Source organism: Leuciscus leuciscus, assembly GCF_965113295.1.
Source record: "Leuciscus leuciscus genome assembly, chromosome: 23".
Lineage (NCBI taxonomy): Eukaryota > Metazoa > Chordata > Actinopteri > Cypriniformes > Leuciscidae > Leuciscus > Leuciscus leuciscus.
Genome location: NC_138747.1, coordinates 13,634,824 through 13,656,156, shown reverse-complemented (window position 1 = coordinate 13,656,156; position 21,333 = coordinate 13,634,824). Strand labels below are relative to the sequence as shown.

The following is a 21,333-nucleotide window of genomic DNA, read 5'->3' as shown; positions in this document are numbered from 1 at the left end:
CAGTCCTGGTTCACACTGTCATTTTTTAAGAACCTAAGGATACAAAAAAATAACTGGCTTTAATGACATATATTTTGCGAAGGAACTTTTCGAACATCCAGAACAATGCTCTGTGCTGGGCTAAATGCGCACGTTGTATGATAGTATTTTTCAGCTGAGAAGAGCTTATTAAATGTGTAAAAGAGTCAAAACAGCAGCAGGAATTCCTCTGTTGCACACAAACTGCTGCAAGTAAGTCGGCATTTCTGAAACCTGTACCAAACTGTAATGGGCAATGTAGCTCCTGTGGCGAGAACATTTTTGAGCATTTTGTTCTTTTTAGGGCTGCATATTGTGACATCATGTCCTGTTTTTGGTTCATATTTCAGTCGAGCCGGACACCGGGGTTCAGATGGCAGCGTTCACACTTATTCAAATGAACCAAAATAACAGAGCAATCTCACCAGAGTTTTAACCTGCTGAACACAACACACCTTTAAACTTATTTTATTTCAGTTAGCAGCCGTTTTAATTTGAATCTAGTTTAAATTTGTAATTTAAATTTAGTACATTTTTATATTTTATTTTAAATTTCAGTTTTATTTGTTTTTGATAGTTTAATAGTTTAACAACACTGACTCAACAGGTCAATCACACATCTGCTATTGTTTATGCATTTATAAAACTTAATTATTTGAATAACTTCCTATTAATCTGTTATGTATATTTTCTTTAAGCAAATTTGGTTTGTCTTACTGTGGTGGATCTGCACTTGATGTCCAATGTAAAATCTGGATCCTGAAGCAAAACCATTTGAGGATCACTGATTCAAACCATTTGTTTTGGTCAGACCTGTGGCCTAGCAGTCAGGCAATGAGTTTTGGTGCTCATGCATGTTTGAGTCTGGCAGTATTTCTTTATCTCGTTCCAATTCCTCATTTCTGCAATAAGTTCCAAAAAATACAGCTGTACTGTTCATGATAAAGCGCTCCATCAAACATGCACAGGTAGAGCAGATATTTCTCTTTTACAGGCTTCCGTCTCCTTTTCTTGCCAGTTTAGATAATCCTCACTCGGTTGCAGTCATGTTCCTTCCGAACATCAGCTGGAATTGTAGATGACAGTGTTTTTCCAAGGCAGCCAAATGTCTTGTCAGTGTGGCAGAGAGGCAGTGGGGTTTTGTTTATTGTCTCGCTAATGCATCTAATTAAAAATGGCAACATTTTGTCATTCTCAGTCAGTGGCATCCTGTCACACACCTCATGCTCCTAATGATACATATCCAACATCCTTCCTTAGATCCCATTTATTATACACAGCACATGCCATCATTGGTCTATAGACCTTAGTCAGGGAAGCTGAACTGTACAATAATACGCACTGAAAAAAACTGTACATTCATGACAAATATTCATTTAAATATGGTTTATTCAAATATATGACAAAAAAAAAATTATCCAACCAATAAAATATAAGCAATTTCTAAACCTCTTTCTTCTTGAAGGTGAAGTGTCTAATTCTTGAAGGTCTTTGCTCTGCTCTCTTTATACTAATGTCAGTGTTTCCTACAGGCGGAGGAGCGTCATGGGAACATCGAAGAGCGTTTGCGCCAACTAGAGGCTCAGCTGGAGGAGAAGAACCAAGAGCTGGGCAGGGTGAGGATTGGGTTGGGGGTCAGGACACCAAAAGGGAATGGGATATAGAGTGTGTCATTGAGAGAGTGAATGTTTGATAGAGAAATTATGAGATTGCTTGAAGGATGATTGGAGGGAGAAAATGAGGAAGTGTGAGTGGCTTTGGTTCATTATGTGTGGTTTTGATTTGTTTAAGTGCACATAAGAATGAACACTATAAAGAGGCACCAGTGTTTTTTTGTGTGAATGTGTGGCCACAATGTCTCCTCAAAAATTTGAAATACCTGTTTCAAATGGTTCCTATTAAGGAAAAGGCTTAATAGATTTAAGGAAAAGACTTGATAGATTTACTAAATTAACAAAATTTAAAAATGAAGTATAGTATACAAAAGATGTATATGAGTTGTGTTTATGGATTTAACCAAGGGTTGGAATAAGGGATATTAGCTCAGTATTAAACAATTCATTGGAAATGTTTGTTAAGCCATATTGTTTGTAGTATTTTATACAATATATATATGAAAAATATATGCAAAAGCCTCTAAGTGCCATCTGAAATTTTCTGATTTTCTGAAATGATCATTTTTATCAAGCTCGTATATTTAAATTCAGTAATTTCACTTAAATGACGCATTGCCATTTAAGTGAAATTACTGAATTTAAATATACGAGCTTGATAAAAATGATCATTCTAGAAGAAAATTTCAGATGGCACTTAGAGGCTTTTGCATCAGAACTCTTCATATAATAAAATAAAAATTCCATTTGTTAACTAAATACTGTACGTTATCATCAGTTAAAAAAAATAATATATATATAATACAATAAAATTCCATTTTTTAACTAAATACTGTACGTTATCATCAGCTAAAAGTTAATATTAAGCCAAATTAATAGCCAAATTAAGTTAATATTAATTTCAAAAGTTGTATCTGTTCATATTATTTAATGGACCTGAACTTATTGAACAGGTAGGCTATATTTTTTATTAACTAACATTAACAAGGATTAATAAATACTGTAACAAATGTATTCCTAATGGTTAGTTAATGTTAGTTAATACATTTAACTGTTACCTAATGGGATTTTTATGCAAAGTGTTACAATGATGTATTGTAAATATATTATAATGTATCTTTAAAATAAAATATATGATTTATTTATTAATATTTATTTATTTTTTATTTATTTCATTATTAGCTCAGTGTCAGAAGTCAATAAAGTGGAAATCAGTCCAAATGTTTAAATAGCCATTGGTGACAAATTAGTCCCTAATAGCAGTTTGCATTATTTAATGCTAAATGTATTCAAAAAAAAAAAAAAAAAAAAAAAAAATGTTCTTGTAGTTTGGGTCAACGTTAGACTGTAGTAATTTTCAATGTATTCAATTCAATTCACATTTATTTGTATAGCGCTTTTCACAATACATATTGTTTCAAAGCAGCTTTACAGAAATATAATAATAACATATACATTTTTTAAGTATATGGTCCTAATTAGATTGTAAACGTGTGTGTGTGTTTAAGAAGATGTGAAGATGTTACCTGTTGCACTATCGGTCTTGACCAGGCCTTCAGGCGGTGTGTTTGACCTCACAGTAGGGACTCCGATTAGCCTGTGCTGCTTTGCCCGTTCTTGCGTTTCTAACACACAAACTGAGGCATACAAAGGTCGATATGCTAGCACTCCTGTACAAACACACTCACACACGCATATGCCGCTGCTCTGTGAATATGGGCCATTTTTTAGCTCATCTTGCAGATGAATTTCCCCACCCCCAGTGAGAGCAGAGCTGTAATTGGCTGCTATATTTGGATTTTGAATAATTCATGCATGGTTAATTTTCTCTTGCATGTGAGCTGATGGTTGTAATGACTTAAAGCAGTCAAAGAGAGTCCGCCTTAATTAAACTTTGATACATCCACCTCAGACTGAGCTTTAGTTTGAATTCTTCCCCTGACAGTCACAAAGCTCTGTGTTGATTACATTTTAAAGGCTGTTTGCCACCAAAAGAAAATTAAGATTTTGTTGCCAGGCAACTGAGTACCCACATCCCACCACAACTGTGTTTAAAAGTCATCACCCCTGCATTCAACTACAAGGACTGTCATTATTAATTTTCAAGAGGGATGGTCACAGAATACACACCTTTAGAAATATGTGAGAAGTTAGTATTACTTTCTGAATCAAAATGTGAACCGTCAGAGTCAGCTGGGTTTTAATATCATGAACCAGACTTAAAAATCAGACGTAAAACTCCTAGAATATGTTCACAGAGCTTTAGGGTGTAATACTGCCCTCTATTGGTTATACTGTGCATACGGTATATCATCAGAAAAAAAAATCCTATGTTACATTTTCTTCTAAACATCTAGTTTTACTGTGAAAATAAATAATGCTGTTTCATACTTCTATTTTTTCTTTCTCTTCTCTATTTACTCCCTCACTCTTTCTCAGGCTCGACAGAGGGAGAAGATGAATGAGGAGCATAACAAACGTCTGTCTGACACTGTGGACCGTCTCCTCACCGAGTCCAATGAACGTCTTCAGCTGCACCTGAAGGAGCGCATGGCTGCGCTGGAGGACAAGGTATGGATTTTACCATGTCTGCCTGCACATATACTGTACACACTTATTATAACCTTAAACACTATTATCATCTGATGCTTAATGCATTCAAGCAGCACACAGCCACAAACAGGCATTCAATTTTCATCCTTAGGACTAAAACAAAAAAAGAAAGGAAAATTGCATAAGATATTAAGAGCAATCTTCAGAAATAAAATTTTAATTACTTTTGGCAGATAGTTTTTTATTGTTGCTTTTTCTTTTCTTAATAAATTTACTTAAAAATAAATGTTATTTAAAATAAATAAATAAAAGAATATACATGTACTTAATGTACATGTACTTGATTATTTAAATTATGATTGAACCCTTGCAACGTATTAAAAAAACTGTATTCCTGTGTCTTTTTGGACAAGATGGAGCATAAGCTTATAAAACAGTCATAACTTAATATGTTTTTAATATTATACATAACTAAAACCATATTGTATCTGATCAGTAACTTCTCATTAATGTTACCATATTTTTTACGTTATTACTGCATTTACCCCATTTCTATAAATTAATTATTTGAAATTTAAAATGTTATGAGAACTACAGAAAAAAAACAACGTGAAGAAAGAAAATTCTCCTTTTTAGGCTGCAACGGTTCATCGATAGATGGCAACAGATTGAAATGTGGACTTCTCCTTTTTCGAACCCTCTTTCCATTTTCAAATTTAGAATATTTGGTCTATGAACTTTTGATCTACAAACAGACATTAATTTAATTTGTCATTTTATTTTAATTTCAGTGTGTGCGTGTACAGTCATGTTTAGAAACAAAATGCAGTACCAGTTGGAAGGAAAAATGTGTGTGCAAATGTAGGAAAGAGGCTAAATGTTCTTTACAAAAGTCATTTGAGAGAAATTTAACTAACAGATGTACTAAACAGCATAATTTCGTGTGTAAAGCCACTTCCGGGTCAAATGGACCCGAACGAAAAATTTGTAAAATCTCTATGGTTATTATTATTTTATTTTTTATCTGAAAAATATATAGATAAATGATGCATAATTTAACAGTCTTAAAACATATCCAAAGTTTCTTTTTCATACTAAAAACTGGATTTTTTTTTAGAAATGTGTAATAATGATGTACCTCTTCCTAGTGAAAACGTACCCAAATGCATTAGAAATGATTGAAACTAAGAAATGATTGAAAATAATTGTTTAAAAAGAAATGAGTGAAACAGAATATCTATATTTATACTCTGCCTACTATACCCTAGAGAGTGCAAGGCCATATTCTAGGCATATACTGAAATGGCACAAGGAATAGCTTGTAAAAAAGAGATGTAAAGGTTCCCTATTTAGCTTGAATTAATAGAACCCAGTTTGTTTCTCTTTTGAGCTGTAAACCGAGAGGACAGAACAGACTGAATGCCAAATGTGAAGAGACAGGCTGAAGCACCACATGTAGAGAGAGAGAGAATGTGCAGGTTATTGCATGCACAACCTGCTGCTTTAAGCTTATTCTCAACTTTCTTCTGTCGTTTCTCCCATAAAGAATTCACTCATCCATGATCTGGAGAATTCCCAAAAACAACTGGAGGAGTTCCATCACAATAAGGTACCACTGCTCATTAATATCACACAGATCTGCAAAGCAACAGCAACAGTCAGAGATGTTGCAATTGCAAGAAATATCTGAGTAGCATAAAGTATTAACATTAAGACTTTAAATTAAGATATTTATATCAATGTATAAAGAAGTGTATACGTCTGTATCCTGTGAACTGTCACTATTTCATTTGTTTTTTAATATTTTTAAACAACTTTTCGCCTTCATTGTCCTGCGTTGTAATAATTTTTTAAAGGTACAAATATTTATTTAAAAAATATGTACATATATACACTACCGTTTAGATGTTTGGGGTTGGTAAGATTTTTTATGTTTTTGAAAGAAGACTTATGCTCACCAAGGCTGGATTTATTTGATCAAAAGTACAGTAAAGACAGTAATAAGTTGTTTTCTGTTTGAATATACTTTAAAATGTTATTTATTCCTGTGATGGAAAAGCTGAGTTTTCAACATCATTACTCCAGTCTTCAGTGTCACATGATCCTTCAGAAATCAGTATATTATGCTGATTTGGTGCTCAATCAACATTAAATATTGATAAATATTATTAATGCTAAAAACAGTTGTGCTGCTTAATATGTTTTGTGTTAATATTTTGCAGGATTATTTGAAAATGAAAATGGGATTTTTTTTTTGTAACATTATAAATACTGTCACTTTTGATAAATTGAATGCATCCTTGATGAAAAAAATTATTAATTTCTTTTTTTTTTAATCGTACTGATCCCGAACTTTTGAACAGTAATGTATTTTTACAAGGTATATTAGTCTCAATTGAGTACATAAAAGCAATTTTCCTTGTAATTCTAAAAGAATTACATTGATTCGAGATTGCTGGACTAATCAAGTGTTTTCTGGCTGTGTAGGAGAGGCTCATTGGGGAGATTGAGAAGTTACGGGCCGAACTCGATCATCTGAAGCGCAGGAGCGGGGCATATGGAGACGGAACACATCCTAGGTGACATCCAGATTTAAAATGATGATTGATTTAAAAAAATTAAAATTATTAAATATGAGCCCTGTTTTTATTTGCTCATTTAAAAGTGATATGTCTGTAAACATGCCAAGTAAAGTATTTGAGCCTCTTTTTCGTGTCTCTCTATGTGCTGTATTAGGTCTCATGTTGGCAGTGCCACAGACCTGCGGTTCTCAGTGGTGGAAGGTCAGGGGGATCATTACTCCTCCACAGGGGTCATACGACGGGCTCAGAAAGGACGACTGGTGGCACTCAGGGATGAACCAATGAAGGTGTCAATGTCACACATCTCACATCTGTCACTGTCTTAACCAAAACTTCTCTTCCTGTTCTCTTCTCTGTACTAATAAGTATGAGCAATTGTATAACTGGTGCAAGTCACTGACAATCCTTGTTCTAATCTAATAGACATGAACAATGTTTATTGTTTTAGTCATATCTCTCTCTTTCTCTCTGTTCTTTTCTTTTGCCTCGTTGGATGTGTTCATTGTAAGTTCCGGGTTCTCAAATCCACAACAAAACATGTTTATGGCACATTAGATCTTAATGAAACACTAAAATCTGGAAGCCTGATTCGAAAAAATCCTCAAAATATTAGTTTGTGCACTGATCCATGTCTTTATTCCCAGATCCTGCCAATGGCGGAGCAGGATTGGGATCGCTCTCAACCTTCCAGCTTGCGGGCCAGCCGGACTCACCTGATGGGAAGTGACACTGAGCTGTCTGACTTGGACGATGAAGACCGCGATACTATATTCAGCTCAGCCGATATGCTGTCCCCCAGCGGGCACTCAGACGCCCAGACGCTTGCCCTCATGCTTCAAGAACAGCTGGATGCCATCAATGAGGAAATCAGGTTGGAAATATAGACTATTAAAGGAAGACATAACATGGAAAACTGGGGTTCAGTATGCAACCACCTTGCAGAAGGTGTTCCTAGCAGTGCCAGGGCATGGGCAGTGGGCAGGGCAGTGCCACCTAGAACCACTCGATCAACACATTATCATGTGACCACCCACATTTATATATCAAAACCTATTCAGTGTTCATTGTTATGATGGGGGCGTTGTTACTCATTTAACTTGTAAAAACGTTAGCCAATCAACAGAAGGCATTTGCATTAGTCTTAAAGGTACAGTAGCTAAAACAGGCTATTTAATTTATTTTTAGTTCAAGAAACCTTGACTAACATTAAAAGAAAATGACATGCTAGAAAAGTGTAAATTAAAGGTGCTTAAAGCTTACAATATATAATTTTTCGCCACCAGAAGTGGCATTTTCAAAACAATAACAAAGGCGAAGCTAGATGACGCTATGAAGGAGAGTGGAACGATGGGAGATGTTGTTTTCACCATCCAGAGATGTAATTTTTGAATCATGTTCACGGATAAAGTAATAAATTAGTTTTTGTATTACCTATACGTTTGATCACACTATTTTATGTCATCGTAATGATTTAGCTGCAAGGAACGTGAAATAAATGGGGGGTTTCTGTACTCGCCATCAATAATCGTGAACCATGATGACTGAACGACACAACAGCGGCGTGCGAGATATTATATCATAGATAAATAGATCCTCATTGGTGGCTTACGTATAGCGGCCCATTGAAACGGCCACTGATGAGGCATATATATATATATGGGCATATAGATAAGATATTGCGTCATTGATAGGCGACAATGAGAAGGGACGAGCCATTATTTAAAACTGGAATTTTTCTGGATTTACAAATCCTTAGGAACTTTTGGGATAATGAAAGTACACAACTGTATGAAATATATCACACTGTGAAAGTGGTTTTTGAATATTTTATTACAAAAATCTTACATATTGTACCTCATCTCACTGATGTATTTCTCATCAGTTTGAACAGCTTTTCATAAAAACTCTTTTACAGTTAAGGATTACACTTTACAATATTTGCTTTAGTATATGAATACTTGCATTAGACCTAGTTATCTGCCTCGAGTATATCAGCTTAGAGCCTTCAAATGTCATGTTCATTTGTCTTATTGATCCAAGCTTGTGCTTTTAAATGCATGCTCTGTTGAACACAGTATTCAGACTGGTGGCCAGTTAATGCCTGAGTCAACTTTCTTCTCAAACTCACTGACTTTTTTCGATTTCAGAATGACTTGAGTAAAGGAGCTCCTCTGCTTCTCTGTGCTCTGACAGACCGCAGATATAACTAGAACGGTAACAGAACCTGTCAGGCAGGCCGAAAACTTCAGTCTAAATCCAAACAGTCCTCTGAAGCTTGTCCTGATACCGAGCTGTCTGGATTCCTTTCAGCTGCACAAAGCACTGGCGGTAGAACATCTGTCATATATGGCAATAAGCTGAACAGTCTGTAAGCTGAATCTGCCCATCTCACAAATTGATTCTGAGTTGTGGATGAATATAAATGCCAGACAATAGCAGAGCTATCACCTGAAATGTGCAGATAGTGATGACTCATGACCTGAGCTGTGGGTGAAACTCATGAGGGTTCAACAGACAAGTTCCCCTTCCACCGCATGAATACTAATAGATATCAATAGTAAGCGGAGTCCTGATGGCATTTGAAAGTTGAATACATAATGCCCCATAAGGCTATTAGTAGTGCATTTTATGGTTTAACAATGAATTCTAGCCACTGCTATAATATATTATAATATACAGCCATTTATTTTTCCACATCATGCACTTATAATTAATTTTAAGATGTAACATAAGACATGAAATTGGATGATAATGCATTATTTACATAATTTATGTGTATAACTTTATTTATAACTTTAAATATAAAAAAATGGGTAGTCGACATTGAATATTGTATCACTTTAAAAGTACTTTACAAGTACTTGCTATAGTAAATGCAGTAAATTATGCTCAATTAATTATTGAACTAACCCTAAACAAGCAAAAATTGTGTATATATATATATATATATGTATATATATATATGTGTGTGTGTGTTTATTTTTTTATAATATAGTCTAAATTGTTTTTGCAGGTCCATTTGGTTATGGGGAAATAAGAAATTGTGCATTTTCTCCTGAAATGAAAAAATTAGCAACAAAAGCTTGGGAAAGGATGGCAGATGTGCTTACTGCTCTTCAGACACACTTGAGTTTGGCTTTGATTTGAAGTGTATTCTGCAGAGAATATGTGCTGTCTAGGGATATGTGTGTTTTATGTAGGAAGTTTGAGTTCTTGCTGTCCATGTGCTGAGTGCTCTCTTTATCTCTCTCGTCTTCTGTTCTAGAATGATCCAGGTGGAGAGGGAATCAGCAGAGCTCCGGGCTGATGAGATTGAGAGTCGAGTGAACAGCGGCAGTATGGACGGCCTCAATGTGACCCTGCGCCCGCGCTCCTCCATCCCCACCTCCGTCACAGCCCTTTCTCTGGCCAGTTCATCGCCTCCCGTCAGCGGCCGATCCACACCAAAACTGACATCCGGTTCAGCGGCCCACGAGTTGGGCATCATGACCCTGGTGATCCTTGCTTCACATTGCAATGCTTTTATTTTGTGCTAACCCTGTTAAGTCTCCCTTTTCTAACACTGACAACACTTAATCATCTGTCTCCCTGTATTTTTCCTCTGTCTCTTTCTTCCTGCTAACACTTTCAGCCTAGTGATTTAAGGAAACACCGCAGGAGAGTGGCTGTAAGTGTGTCTTCATCTCTAAATGACTGAACACCAGCTTGCTTGTTCTAATTCAGTGCGTGTGTAGCTTCTGTGGATAAAGAATGTGAAGGAAATGAATATGACTCTGTATTTGCAGGTGACAAAGTACAATATAAATGAGTTTCTGTTCAGAGGAGTGGGAAAGATTTGGTGTCATTAGCTTTTTGCTAATGTTAGGGTATATTATGACCATGTTGTCTGTTTGTTTGTTTGTGTGTGTGTGTGTTTGCTTGTCCCAGTCCCCTGTGGAGGCCAGAGAGGACAAAGCCACCATCAAGTGCGAGACGTCGCCCCCTCCCTCCCCCCGAAGTCTCAGACTAGACCAAATGAACTTCGCTCAGCTAACAGGAAGCCTTGAGGATGGCCGAGGGTAAACGCACACACAAATCCATAGACGATCACGTCTCAGGTGCTAATAGATTCCTCCCTGATTGAACTAGATGAGACATAATTTACCCAGCAGGCATACTTGAGGACAGATGAGAGTTTGTTACTGGCACAGACTCTCCCACACACACTCAACTGCTCTTGAGACTATGGATCTATAAAGTAGTTAATTACTGTCAGTTTGCCTTTGTTCAAGTCACATGCAAGCCACATTTGTCCTGTTATACACCTCAAGGTGTGTCATGCACCCCCCTCTCCGCACACACACACAGATTTTTGAGCCAAAAAACTTTAATCATAACTTGTGTCTAAAACACAGTTACATTTCAAAATTTCAGCTCTTTAATAAAGTTATACCTTGTGCAGTTCATTTGCTTTAAATGGACCATTGTAATTATCATCTACACGCCCTAATGTCGATCTAAACTTGTATAATGTTTTTCCCATGAAAGACGATGTCAAATATATATATATATATATATATATATTCAAACATTTATCAACGTCCGATTATTTGTACGATGGGATTGGCAGTATACATGTTTCATGAATCACACGTGAACCTTGTCGTAAGATGATATCTGCGCTCGTTTCTACGTTAGATTGATAAATCAGCCCCAGTGTCTCTACATACTTTCCAATCTTACACTTATACAAAGAACAAAAAGATTTCCTGGTGGGCAGCACCATATTTAGCTGAGTTTTTAATGATGTTCCTCCAGATGTTCTCTCTAGAGAATCTTCTTCTATTTGAGCTCTGTGAGGTTTTAGCTGTGTGTGATGTTTTTAATGATGAACTACCATGGGCATTGTCAAATAAAAATCACACTTCTGTAGTCTGGCTAATTTAATTTAAATAAGACCTGCACTCTCAGACTAATACACATTGATTTGAATCAAAGCAATAAACCAAACCTGATGTGCTCTTTTTCAGTCTCCCTCTGTCCTTTCTACTTTCACATCATTGTTAGGGAGTTAAACGGCATCTCAGAGCAGCCAGACTCTATCAGAACGTAATGCTTCACACAAATTTATGGTGATGTCAGGGGAGGAGTGATTTCATTATGATTGAATTGGCTTCAATAGATCCAAATGAGAGTGCATGAATAACAAAGCATTTCTCTGCAGGGCAGGCAGATAAAAAGGTTACAAACAGAAATGATCATGCATGTTATAGAATATAAGGTGATGTTCACACAGGGCGGGTTTTTAGCATTTTATCTGCACTTTTTTAAAAATGTTTGTTTATACACAATCATTCAGATGAATGTTTTTAACCACTGCGTCCAATCTTGCTGTTTTTTTGTTGTTGTTGTTGTTTTTTTTGTCGTTTTTTTACGACACTGTGATGCATTCGCACTAATTTCCATCCAAATTTGCGAATTAAACACTGTTTCCATCCAATGTGTTCAAGAGAACAAAACGGTCACTTCCTTAGAAATTGGTGCAAAACATCTGTAATTAAAATGAAAGTTGCTGCAATTGGGGAAACCACTGTAGTGCTGTTTTCCTATAGAGTAAATAACTTGCGGCACAGACCGCGCAGGCAAAACACAATAAATGCTGTCATGTTATCTTGCGTTGGGAGCCGGAAGCCAGTTCTGGAAGGTAATTATACCAAATCATTTTGATGACAGATTTTGGCTCAGGCATAAGGTCTGCTGGTTAGTTCAGTTATGCCATCTCCCATGATCTGTTGAAGCAAAGTTTGTTTGTTTTTGCGCATTGAGAGATTTATTAAGTAAAAGTGTTTCCCTCGTAGTTTATCAGATTAAAAATTATCCGTCAAAAATTGAGCGCATATGTTTTTAATGAGAATTTGTACAGTTTATGTGCATACTAAACCCATTTGCAATTCCCACATTGCTTTACTTCTCATTTGCATAAAATTAAGTTAATTTACTATTGCTAATAGTTGCTTATTCCACCAGAAATTATGACACCACAAATCTCTGTCAGTGTGAACACCCATTACAAAGCTAAAAGTCACACAATGTTATCTTTTTCTCACTTTCTCTTTTTCTCTCTGCTTAGGGGCAACAAAAAGAAGGGCATAAAGTCCTCCATCGGCCGTCTTTTTGGCAAGAAGGAGAAAGCGCGTTTTGATCAGCCTATGAGCAGGGACGGCCAGGTGACACCACCTGTCATTCCAGGTACCATGAAACAAACACACACACACATTACACGCAGGAAATCTCATTTTTATTCGATTTTAGATAACTAAGTAAATGAAGATCATACACTCCTTAACTAACTATTTTAATATGTTGTGTCACAGATTTCGAGATGGGTATTGGAGATACCATGACGTTGAGCAAACTGGGCACACAGGCAGAGCGAGACCGCAGGATGAAGAAAAAGTAGGTCGTCCCTTCTCTGTGATTCTCACTCAAACAGCTCCTTCACACTGACGCACACCAAATCACCCTGAGACATTCAATAATCTGACCTAATCCTTATTACCTAATTACACGGCTCAATTAAAGCAAATGACCAATCAATTCAATGGCAAAGTGCCATTTCCTGCAGATAAACAAGTTACAAATAACGCTTAATAGTAGGCTAATACCAGGGCCTAATTTAAGTGTACTTTACCATTCTGTCGAGTCTGTCCTCATCTCCACATCTTATCTCTGTCCCCTGACCATTAGTGTGACAGAAAAAGATAGGTTTCCTAATTAACACCTGCCATGTGGATGTGTGTGTGTGTGTGTGTGTGTGTGTGTGTGTGTGTGTGTGTGTGTGTGTGTGTGTGTGTGTGTGTGTGTGTGTGTGTGTGTGTGTGTGTGTGTGTGTGTGTGTGTGTGTGTGTGTGTGTGTGTGTGTGTGTGTGTGTGTGTGTGTGTGTGTGTGTGTGTGTGTGTCCATTTTTTGGCACTGTGCTAAGAACAAAATGTACTTCTTGTTTGGGTGTAAGATGAGGAAAAGATATTGAATAGCCTTTGCAGTCTAATAAAATGTCAGTAAGGGTGCATTAAAGTGATCAAAAGTGACAGGAAAGTAATTTATAATTTTACAAAAGATTTCTAAATAAATGCTGTTTGTTTGAACGTTCTATTCATCGAAGAATCCTGAAAAAAATGATCCGTTGCCACGATGGATTTCCATCAATTGATTTGCAGAGAGGCCATGTAGATGATGTTTAGAAGAATGTCGGTAACCAAACACTTGATGGACCCCATAGACTTCCATAGTATTTTTCTTTCCATACTGTGGAAGTCAATGGGGCCCAGCAACTGTTTGGTTACACTTATTCTTCAAAATATCTTATTTTGTGTTCAGCAGAAGAAAGAAATTCATACAGGTTTGACAGCCATGGTGAGCATAAGAGACTTCTTTCAAAAATATGTATATTGGTTGATATCAGCTAACCTTCTCTCAAGAGATTGTACAGAACATTGGACGGTGAAAAGCCTATATGTTTTAACTACTTCACTCTATGCTGATGTTGATGTCTCTGGGGTTGTATTTCCTCTCAGCTCTGACCTTTCTTTGTCTTCTATTAGGCATGAGCTACTGGAGGATGCCAGGAGGAAAGGGCTTCCTTTTGCTCAGTGGGACGGCCCCACTGTGGTCTCCTGGCTCGAGGTACAAAGACATCAGCCACCATCCCTCCCACCGTGCAGTAATGAGCACAGCACTCATGATCTCCATGATTATAATCACACAAATCATGGGGGGGGGGATTCGGATGACAATAATTAGGATAATTACTTACTCGCTCTGATGATGACGGAGATAACGAAGATGCATCTTGACGGTCTTTTCTCTGACATCCTCCAGCTGTGGGTGGGCATGCCAGCTTGGTACGTGGCAGCGTGTCGCGCCAATGTGAAGAGCGGCGCCATCATGTCGGCTCTGTCGGACACGGAGATTCAGCGAGAGATCGGCATCAGTAACCCACTGCATCGGTTGAAGCTGAGACTGGCCATCCAAGAAATGGTGTCACTGACGAGTCCATCAGCTCCTCTCACCTCACGCACAGTAAGATGCCTGCTCCTAAACTGCTCATTTTCACATACAGTCTCAAACTGAAAACAAATATGAATCAAAAATTTGTCAGTGCAGATCCTTTCCTTTGTCTTTGTAACAATATTACATAAACATGCTTATTACATTATTGGCTTATTGGTAATATGTGACCTTTAGACAGATGCTGTGTTCATATGGGAGTTGCCGGTTGCAATGTAGCATTAATCATGTCCCAATCCCATTCCTTTCTCTTTGCTCAAAATTTTCCTCCATATTTTTAAATTTAGAGATATATTATGTGTATTTTAATGTAATTTTTTATCTTTTTTTTTATCAACAATTTATGTAACAATTTTTTTTTTATTAAAACATATTTTAAATATATTTTATTAAATTGTTGTTTTAAAAAATATATTTTATTTAATGTGATTTTTAATCATGATTTTTAGCATTTTTTTATTTTCTTATTGTTTTAATCATTTATATAAAAAATGATTATATTAAAAATCTATGTAACTTTAAAACTACATACAAATATATAATATACGACATAAAAATAATTTAACAACAATTTGTGTGTAAAACATGTAATTAACAAACACTTTTAGAGATTTTGGTCTTTCCCCATTTAAACAGCTTTAAATAGGCACCTGTTCGCCTATTACATACATAGAAAATAGTTTCCCGGGGGCGTTAGTAACATGGCTGCCAAAGTTACTTTGCTGTAAACACTCACTCATAAAGGTGTTTATGAGGAATATGCAATGTGTGATCATTTATCTGTGTGTGTGCGCCTCTTTTTCTCCGTGCAGTCTTCCGGAAATGTGTGGGTGACTCACGAGGAGATGGAAAACATGGCAACCTCCACCAAAATGGTTAGTCCATCTGGGTGACTCCCTTGTGCCCGCGGTGCCATGCATATGCCACGCTTCCGCAGCCCTCACAACCCCCAGCCTGCTGCCCCTGACTCTACCCCCATCCCCCTCTGCCCTGCAATCTACCCAAAGAGTGCGCTTATTAAACCTTTTCGCATGTTTCTGTGTGATTCATGTCCTGTTGCTTTGCTAAATGAATCCATATTTAACTGCATTTGCAATAATTGTTACCTAGTAACAAGCACTGATGCTGTTGCTTGGTGTGCACATCATTTCCCGACTGAACTGAGCTAAGTGAGCTATTTAGCTAGAAGAGAGTATTGCTAACACTGTCTCCTCTGTGCTCTAACACGCTGTCACTCTGACATTTGACTGACAGGAGAATGAGGAAGGAAGCTGGGCTCAGGTGAGAGAGCTGGCTGTCTTTGACCAAACAAAAGCCTTCCACTGACTCTTATATGTGGTGTTCACTTGCCTTTCCATTAACAATTATTTTTCAAAGTCTGTTATCGACTTGGTTTATGGCTTAGAAAGAATGCATTATCTTTATATGGAATGAGATTTTATTGAAAATGTGTCACGGTTTGTCACATTGAAATGAATGCAGTTATACTGTATGTGGAAGGTAACATTTTTCATATTTGGTAGTTATGATGAAATGATAGATTATATAAATTTTTAGTGGGCAAAATACATATTTTTTAGATTATTAATCTTTAATTATCATTCAGATTTAATATAAGTTTATTATATTATGGACAATTTTAAATGTATTTAATGCTATAACTAAATAGTTTTATGTTATAATAAAATGAAAATCTTAATTATAAAATATAAATACTGATATATATTATAAATACTGTACTATATATTATAAATACATATTTTATATATAATCGATTTTGTTTATTATATAGTTATTTACTATATATAAATGTATATTTTATATTAATTTAATAAAAGTATATTTTTTTACTCTATGTAAAATCTAATTAAAATGACTGTTTAAACTAACTAAACCCATTTAAGATTCAGTTGTCAGAGGCACAGTAGAATAATTTATCTTTTCTTTCTTAGACGTTAGCATATGGTGATATGAACCATGAGTGGATTGGGAACGAGTGGCTGCCAAGTCTTGGACTGCCTCAGTACCGCAGCTACTTCATGGAGTGCTTGGTGGACGCTCGTATGCTGGACCACCTTACTAAGAAAGACCTGCGGACACATCTCAAGATGGTGGACAGCTTCCACCGGTAAACTATAGCAGTGATTGCTCATTTTTAACAACCGCAGTGTGAACTAGACTTTACATACAATGGTACGTTCATTATATTCTTACAGGGCTAGTTTGCACTATGGCATCATGTGCTTAAAAAGGCTGAACTATGACAGGAAGGAGTTGGAGCGAAGAAGAGAGGATTTCCAACATGACATTAAAGGTACAAGTAAATTATCATTGCACGCTCTGGATTCATTACTTCTAACTTATGAAGGGAAGAGCACTATCTAGTGGCCGTACCTGTTACTTGCATTTCGGTGGCAGGAATGTGTGAGGTCAACAGCTGAGCTTTTTAGTGTCAAATCCATTTAAAGGGACGGCGCCCGGCTGAACTTCAGCATAACACATGAACTTGACACAGCTGTCACAGCTTTTTTAAATCTTTCATCTTCATAGCTAAAGACACACGCACCAACTGCTTAAGACACACACACACACACTTAAGCACAATTACGCACAGGATTGAACACACAGAAAGCAGGCTAGCCAGCTGTGCAAAATGATCACACTCCACATATACTATTACCTAAACACAGATATTTCCAGTACAGTTGTAAACACAGCCCCTTCGAAGATTTGCTTTATTAATGTTTGCTGTATGGGTTAGAGGTGGTCTGACCGAAATCGTTTTATATCACGATAACTGTATATACTTGTTGTTGTTGTTAATTCAACAATTTTACATGTTTTATAATATGGCTTTATAATGCAAGTACTATGAGTCAGTTTAATGTGAAACCAATAAAGCATTTTGTGTCTAGCAAAAGTAATAGCAAATGCATGTACCACTGTCTGTTCCAGATACCCTGGTGTGGACCAATGATCACGTGATGCAGTGGATTCAGAACATCGGTCTGAAGGAATACTCTAATAACCTGCTGGAATGTGGCGTGCATGGAGCTCTCATTGCCCTAGATGAGACATTTGACTTCTGCAGCTTGGCCCTCATTCTACAGATCCCCATGCAGAACACCCAGGTGAGGACCGCACAGATGTTAAAGGACTTCTGTAATGTTCTAACATATAAAACTCACTTATGTGATATGGTGGTTCAGCATACTGAGGGTCTTTCCAAAATCCTGTATCTCTGATGTGTCTTCCAGGCCAGGCAGATTCTGGAGAGGGAGTTCAATAACCTCTTAGCATTGGGAACTGACCGGCGCCTGGAAGAGGTAGGTGATGATTTGGATTCTGGTTGGATTTCAGCCAAAATTCATGGAATTTTCCAGGTCATCAGAAGTGACCCTTCTGCAGTGGAGCTGGAAATGCACTGTAGTCCACTTGGGTTGGTTTTCTTATGAAGCCAGAAGCATGTAACAAAAGATTGTCATGGTAATTCATTATGGTTTTTCTTTTGTTTTAACTGTATTCTTTTGAATGGGGGAAATAATGATTGCAGGTGCAAAATGTAGAGCTAAGAACGACACTGTCATGATTTATCTGTTACTTAGTCAGCGCTGGTCAAGATGGAGCAATCATAATCATTTTTGATTACATGATAAGGCATCTTATTTAGTCATTTTATAGAAATGATGGGGTGGATATATTTTTATTTATATGTTAGGTATCAATCATTTTATTTAATGTTTAAATAATAGTATGTATACAGTATATATTTTATATATAATTTTATTTTGTATTAATTTTATCTGTTTAATTATAGCTTTTTCAAAATAAATCAAACATAAAATAAACATATATTTGTTTATTTTATGTGTAACAGCTTTTTTTTTAAGTGAAACAGTGAAACAGAAACAGAAAATATATTTCTAAATAATATATAAAATACATATTTATTTTTTCCTTTTTCTTTTCTGTGTAACAGCTTTTCAAAATTAAACAAACTAGAATTTTTATTTTATTGTTTATATATATATAACAACTTTTTCTATAAAGATAATAAAAAATGCGAAATAGTATGAAATGTGATTTTAAAATGTCATATAGTTGCTTTTACATTTGTGAACATTTGAGTGCATGTCTGCAGCGAGACCCTTCTGCAGAAATAGCCAGGATTGCTCTTCTCATCATTAACGTTGACATTTGTTCACCATAGAATGAGAAAATTAGCTGAAGCTTTTATATCGTTGTGCTGTCATATGCATTCTCTGTTGCCATATTTGAAATAATACGGATGTGTGTGCAGTTACACTTTTGAACAAGATCTGAACCCAGTTGTTGTGATGTCATCCTTCTCATCAGAGTGATGACAAGTCATTCCGAAGGTCTCCGTCGTGGCGCAAGCGCTTCAGACCGAGGGAGGGCCAGGGTCTTGGTATGATGCCGGGGTCCATAGAGACTCTTCCCGCTAGCTTCCGCCTCAACACCATGACCATTCCCGCTTCTATGGCTGCTGTGCCCAAGAGACAGCTGCAACCAGAAGGTAGAAAGGGGGGCAGGGTGTTTTACAAGGGGGAAAGGAGTTCAGCATTGCCATTAGCACGTTGCTCTTTAATGGTTGCAGTACTGTACTAACAATTAGTGCCTTCTCTAACTCTTTTACAGTATATCTTACGACACTAATTGCAAAACATGAATGCATATTGACTGAAAGCATGTGTTAAAAGTTACTAATATGAATGGCACAGGTCGGGGTCACAGTTTATGTCATTGCATGTTTTCTCCCCTCTGTGTCTGTGGTTCAGCAGCCGGTCCCCCGGCCCCGCAGAGACTAGACCCCTCAGCTGTCAGGACTTACTCCTGCTAACTTGCTTTTACTAATCACTGCACTTACACTAACAGGTAAGCTGTTCACTTCAGCCTCTCGTCTATAAGCTCTGATGGCTCAGTAAGAGATGTTTAACACCTTCTCCTAACCAGACGCGATACGATTCCTGCGTCAAGCAGTCTGTCCACACGAGTCCACACTGTCAAAAATCACAGCCAATCAGAAGAGTGAACTGCACTCACAATAAAATGAATAAGTACATTATCAAATTCATAAATATTACACCATTTTAACATTGTTAAAAAACACATACTGAGTGACTGATACTATCTTTGTCATAGAATACACTTGTTTGTTTGCATTGAGTTCAAAGTTTGAACGTTCTTGTTTCCTGTAAAAAAAAAAAAAAAATCTGAGTTGAATTATCCTTTGTCACTTTCAGTATGGCTATACAGGTCATGCAAAATGATATTCAAACTCACATTAAATTATTTTAACATTAACCCCTTAATAATAAATAAAGCACATAATCAGTAGCTGAGATTATCATTGTCATACTTTGTATGTTGTTTTTCTAGCTGCAGCATCTCAGAAAAATAGAAACCGTATCTAAAATAGAATGGTTGAGTATCGCCGTTGCAGCTGGATAGGATTAAAACCCTGATTAACATGGAAAAGAAACCTTTTATCGCATGCCGCAGCATCGCGTCGCATCTGGTTAGGTAATGATGCTCAGATTTGTTGCTTGGCTTTTTTTCTTCTTTTTGTACATGAATGGTCAGTTGAGTTTCTTTTGGCAAGGCAAAAAGTTGAAAAGTTTCTTTTCAAGTGCTTGAATTCAAAGTAGCGTAAACTTCTATAAAACGGAATTGAATGAAAGTTCATATAATCCTTTCAGCACTCCTAGGAACCACCTAGCAACCAATCAGAACACATTAGAAACTACATAGCAACACACTGACATCCATATATGAAGTACTGATTGCAATGGATTATTTTTATTTTTTTTTTCATTTAAATTTTCAGTGTCCTTTCATTTATATTAATTCAGTCTCATGGATTATATGAACATCTGAATTTATTATATTTTCTGTCTTTACATGATTTAATCAAGTATTTAATTTGTGTTATGATGTATTAAAATGTGTCATATTTTATAATTATTGCACTGATATTGGTAAAGTGTTGTTCTGGGTTTGATACAAGTTAAGCTCAACTGTCATAACTTGTAGCGTAATGTTGGAGAACTATTTCAAAGCAGATGTTGCAGTTAGAGTAAGGGGCCATTCACACAGAACACGTTTTTGCATTTCCATTGTTTTTCAATGTTAATCTGCTCTAGACAGACGTGTTTGACTGTTGCGCTCACGTCTCACGTCTTGCTCATAGCAAGCCGTTCTAAAATGCAGCACTCAAGTTAAAAGAGTTTCAACCTTTAAAAGAGAAGACCTTGCTTCAACCTTTAAAAGAGAAGACCTTGTTTGTTTTTTCATTCCACTGCCTGGGATCTTGCATTTTTAGTCCGACACTAAAAAACACATTTTTGCATTCCACTGCACTGCTTAACCATTGTGTTTCTATGTAAACATACACACATTGACAATTTGACTGTAGCGCTTGTGTCTTTTGTAGCATCTGCCGCATTGCACATACAAATCTGGCTCTCAAGTTAAGTTGTTAACTTAAAGGGATAGTTCA

At 36.5% G+C, this 21,333-nt stretch overlaps 1 protein-coding gene across 11 annotated transcripts in view; it reads left to right on the top strand.

Moving 5' to 3' along the window:
• ppfia4 (PTPRF interacting protein alpha 4) overlaps positions 1-21,333 on the top strand; it is a gene marked incomplete at its 3' end in the record, with an annotated part of 95,142 nt that overhangs the window by 70,678 nt on the left and 3,131 nt on the right. For 2 of the 11 annotated variants that reach the window (XM_082156088.1, XM_082156083.1), the window contains exons 9-29: positions 1,551-1,634; positions 4,071-4,202; positions 5,731-5,793; positions 6,672-6,763; positions 6,921-7,053; positions 7,411-7,637; positions 10,032-10,260; positions 10,398-10,433; positions 10,694-10,824; positions 12,876-12,994; positions 13,120-13,201; positions 14,348-14,429; positions 14,625-14,825; positions 15,626-15,688; positions 16,068-16,094; positions 16,766-16,941; positions 17,030-17,127; positions 17,769-17,944; positions 18,071-18,139; positions 19,170-19,350; positions 19,613-19,709. In XM_082156088.1, the coding sequence (XP_082012214.1) occupies positions 1,551-1,634; positions 4,071-4,202; positions 5,731-5,793; positions 6,672-6,763; positions 6,921-7,053; positions 7,411-7,637; positions 10,032-10,260; positions 10,398-10,433; positions 10,694-10,824; positions 12,876-12,994; positions 13,120-13,201; positions 14,348-14,429; positions 14,625-14,825; positions 15,626-15,688; positions 16,068-16,094; positions 16,766-16,941; positions 17,030-17,127; positions 17,769-17,944; positions 18,071-18,139; positions 19,170-19,350; positions 19,613-19,674 (2,463 nt within the window). Of the gene's footprint in view, positions 1-1,550; positions 1,635-4,070; positions 4,203-5,730; positions 5,794-6,671; positions 6,764-6,920; positions 7,054-7,410; positions 7,638-10,031; positions 10,261-10,397; positions 10,434-10,693; positions 10,825-12,875; positions 12,995-13,119; positions 13,202-14,347; positions 14,430-14,624; positions 14,826-15,625; positions 15,689-16,067; positions 16,095-16,765; positions 16,946-17,029; positions 17,128-17,768; positions 17,945-18,070; positions 18,140-19,169; positions 19,351-19,612; positions 19,710-21,333 lie in introns of those variants that run through there. The other 9 variants (XM_082156090.1, XM_082156092.1, XM_082156086.1 and 6 more) reach the window with 7 other exon arrangements.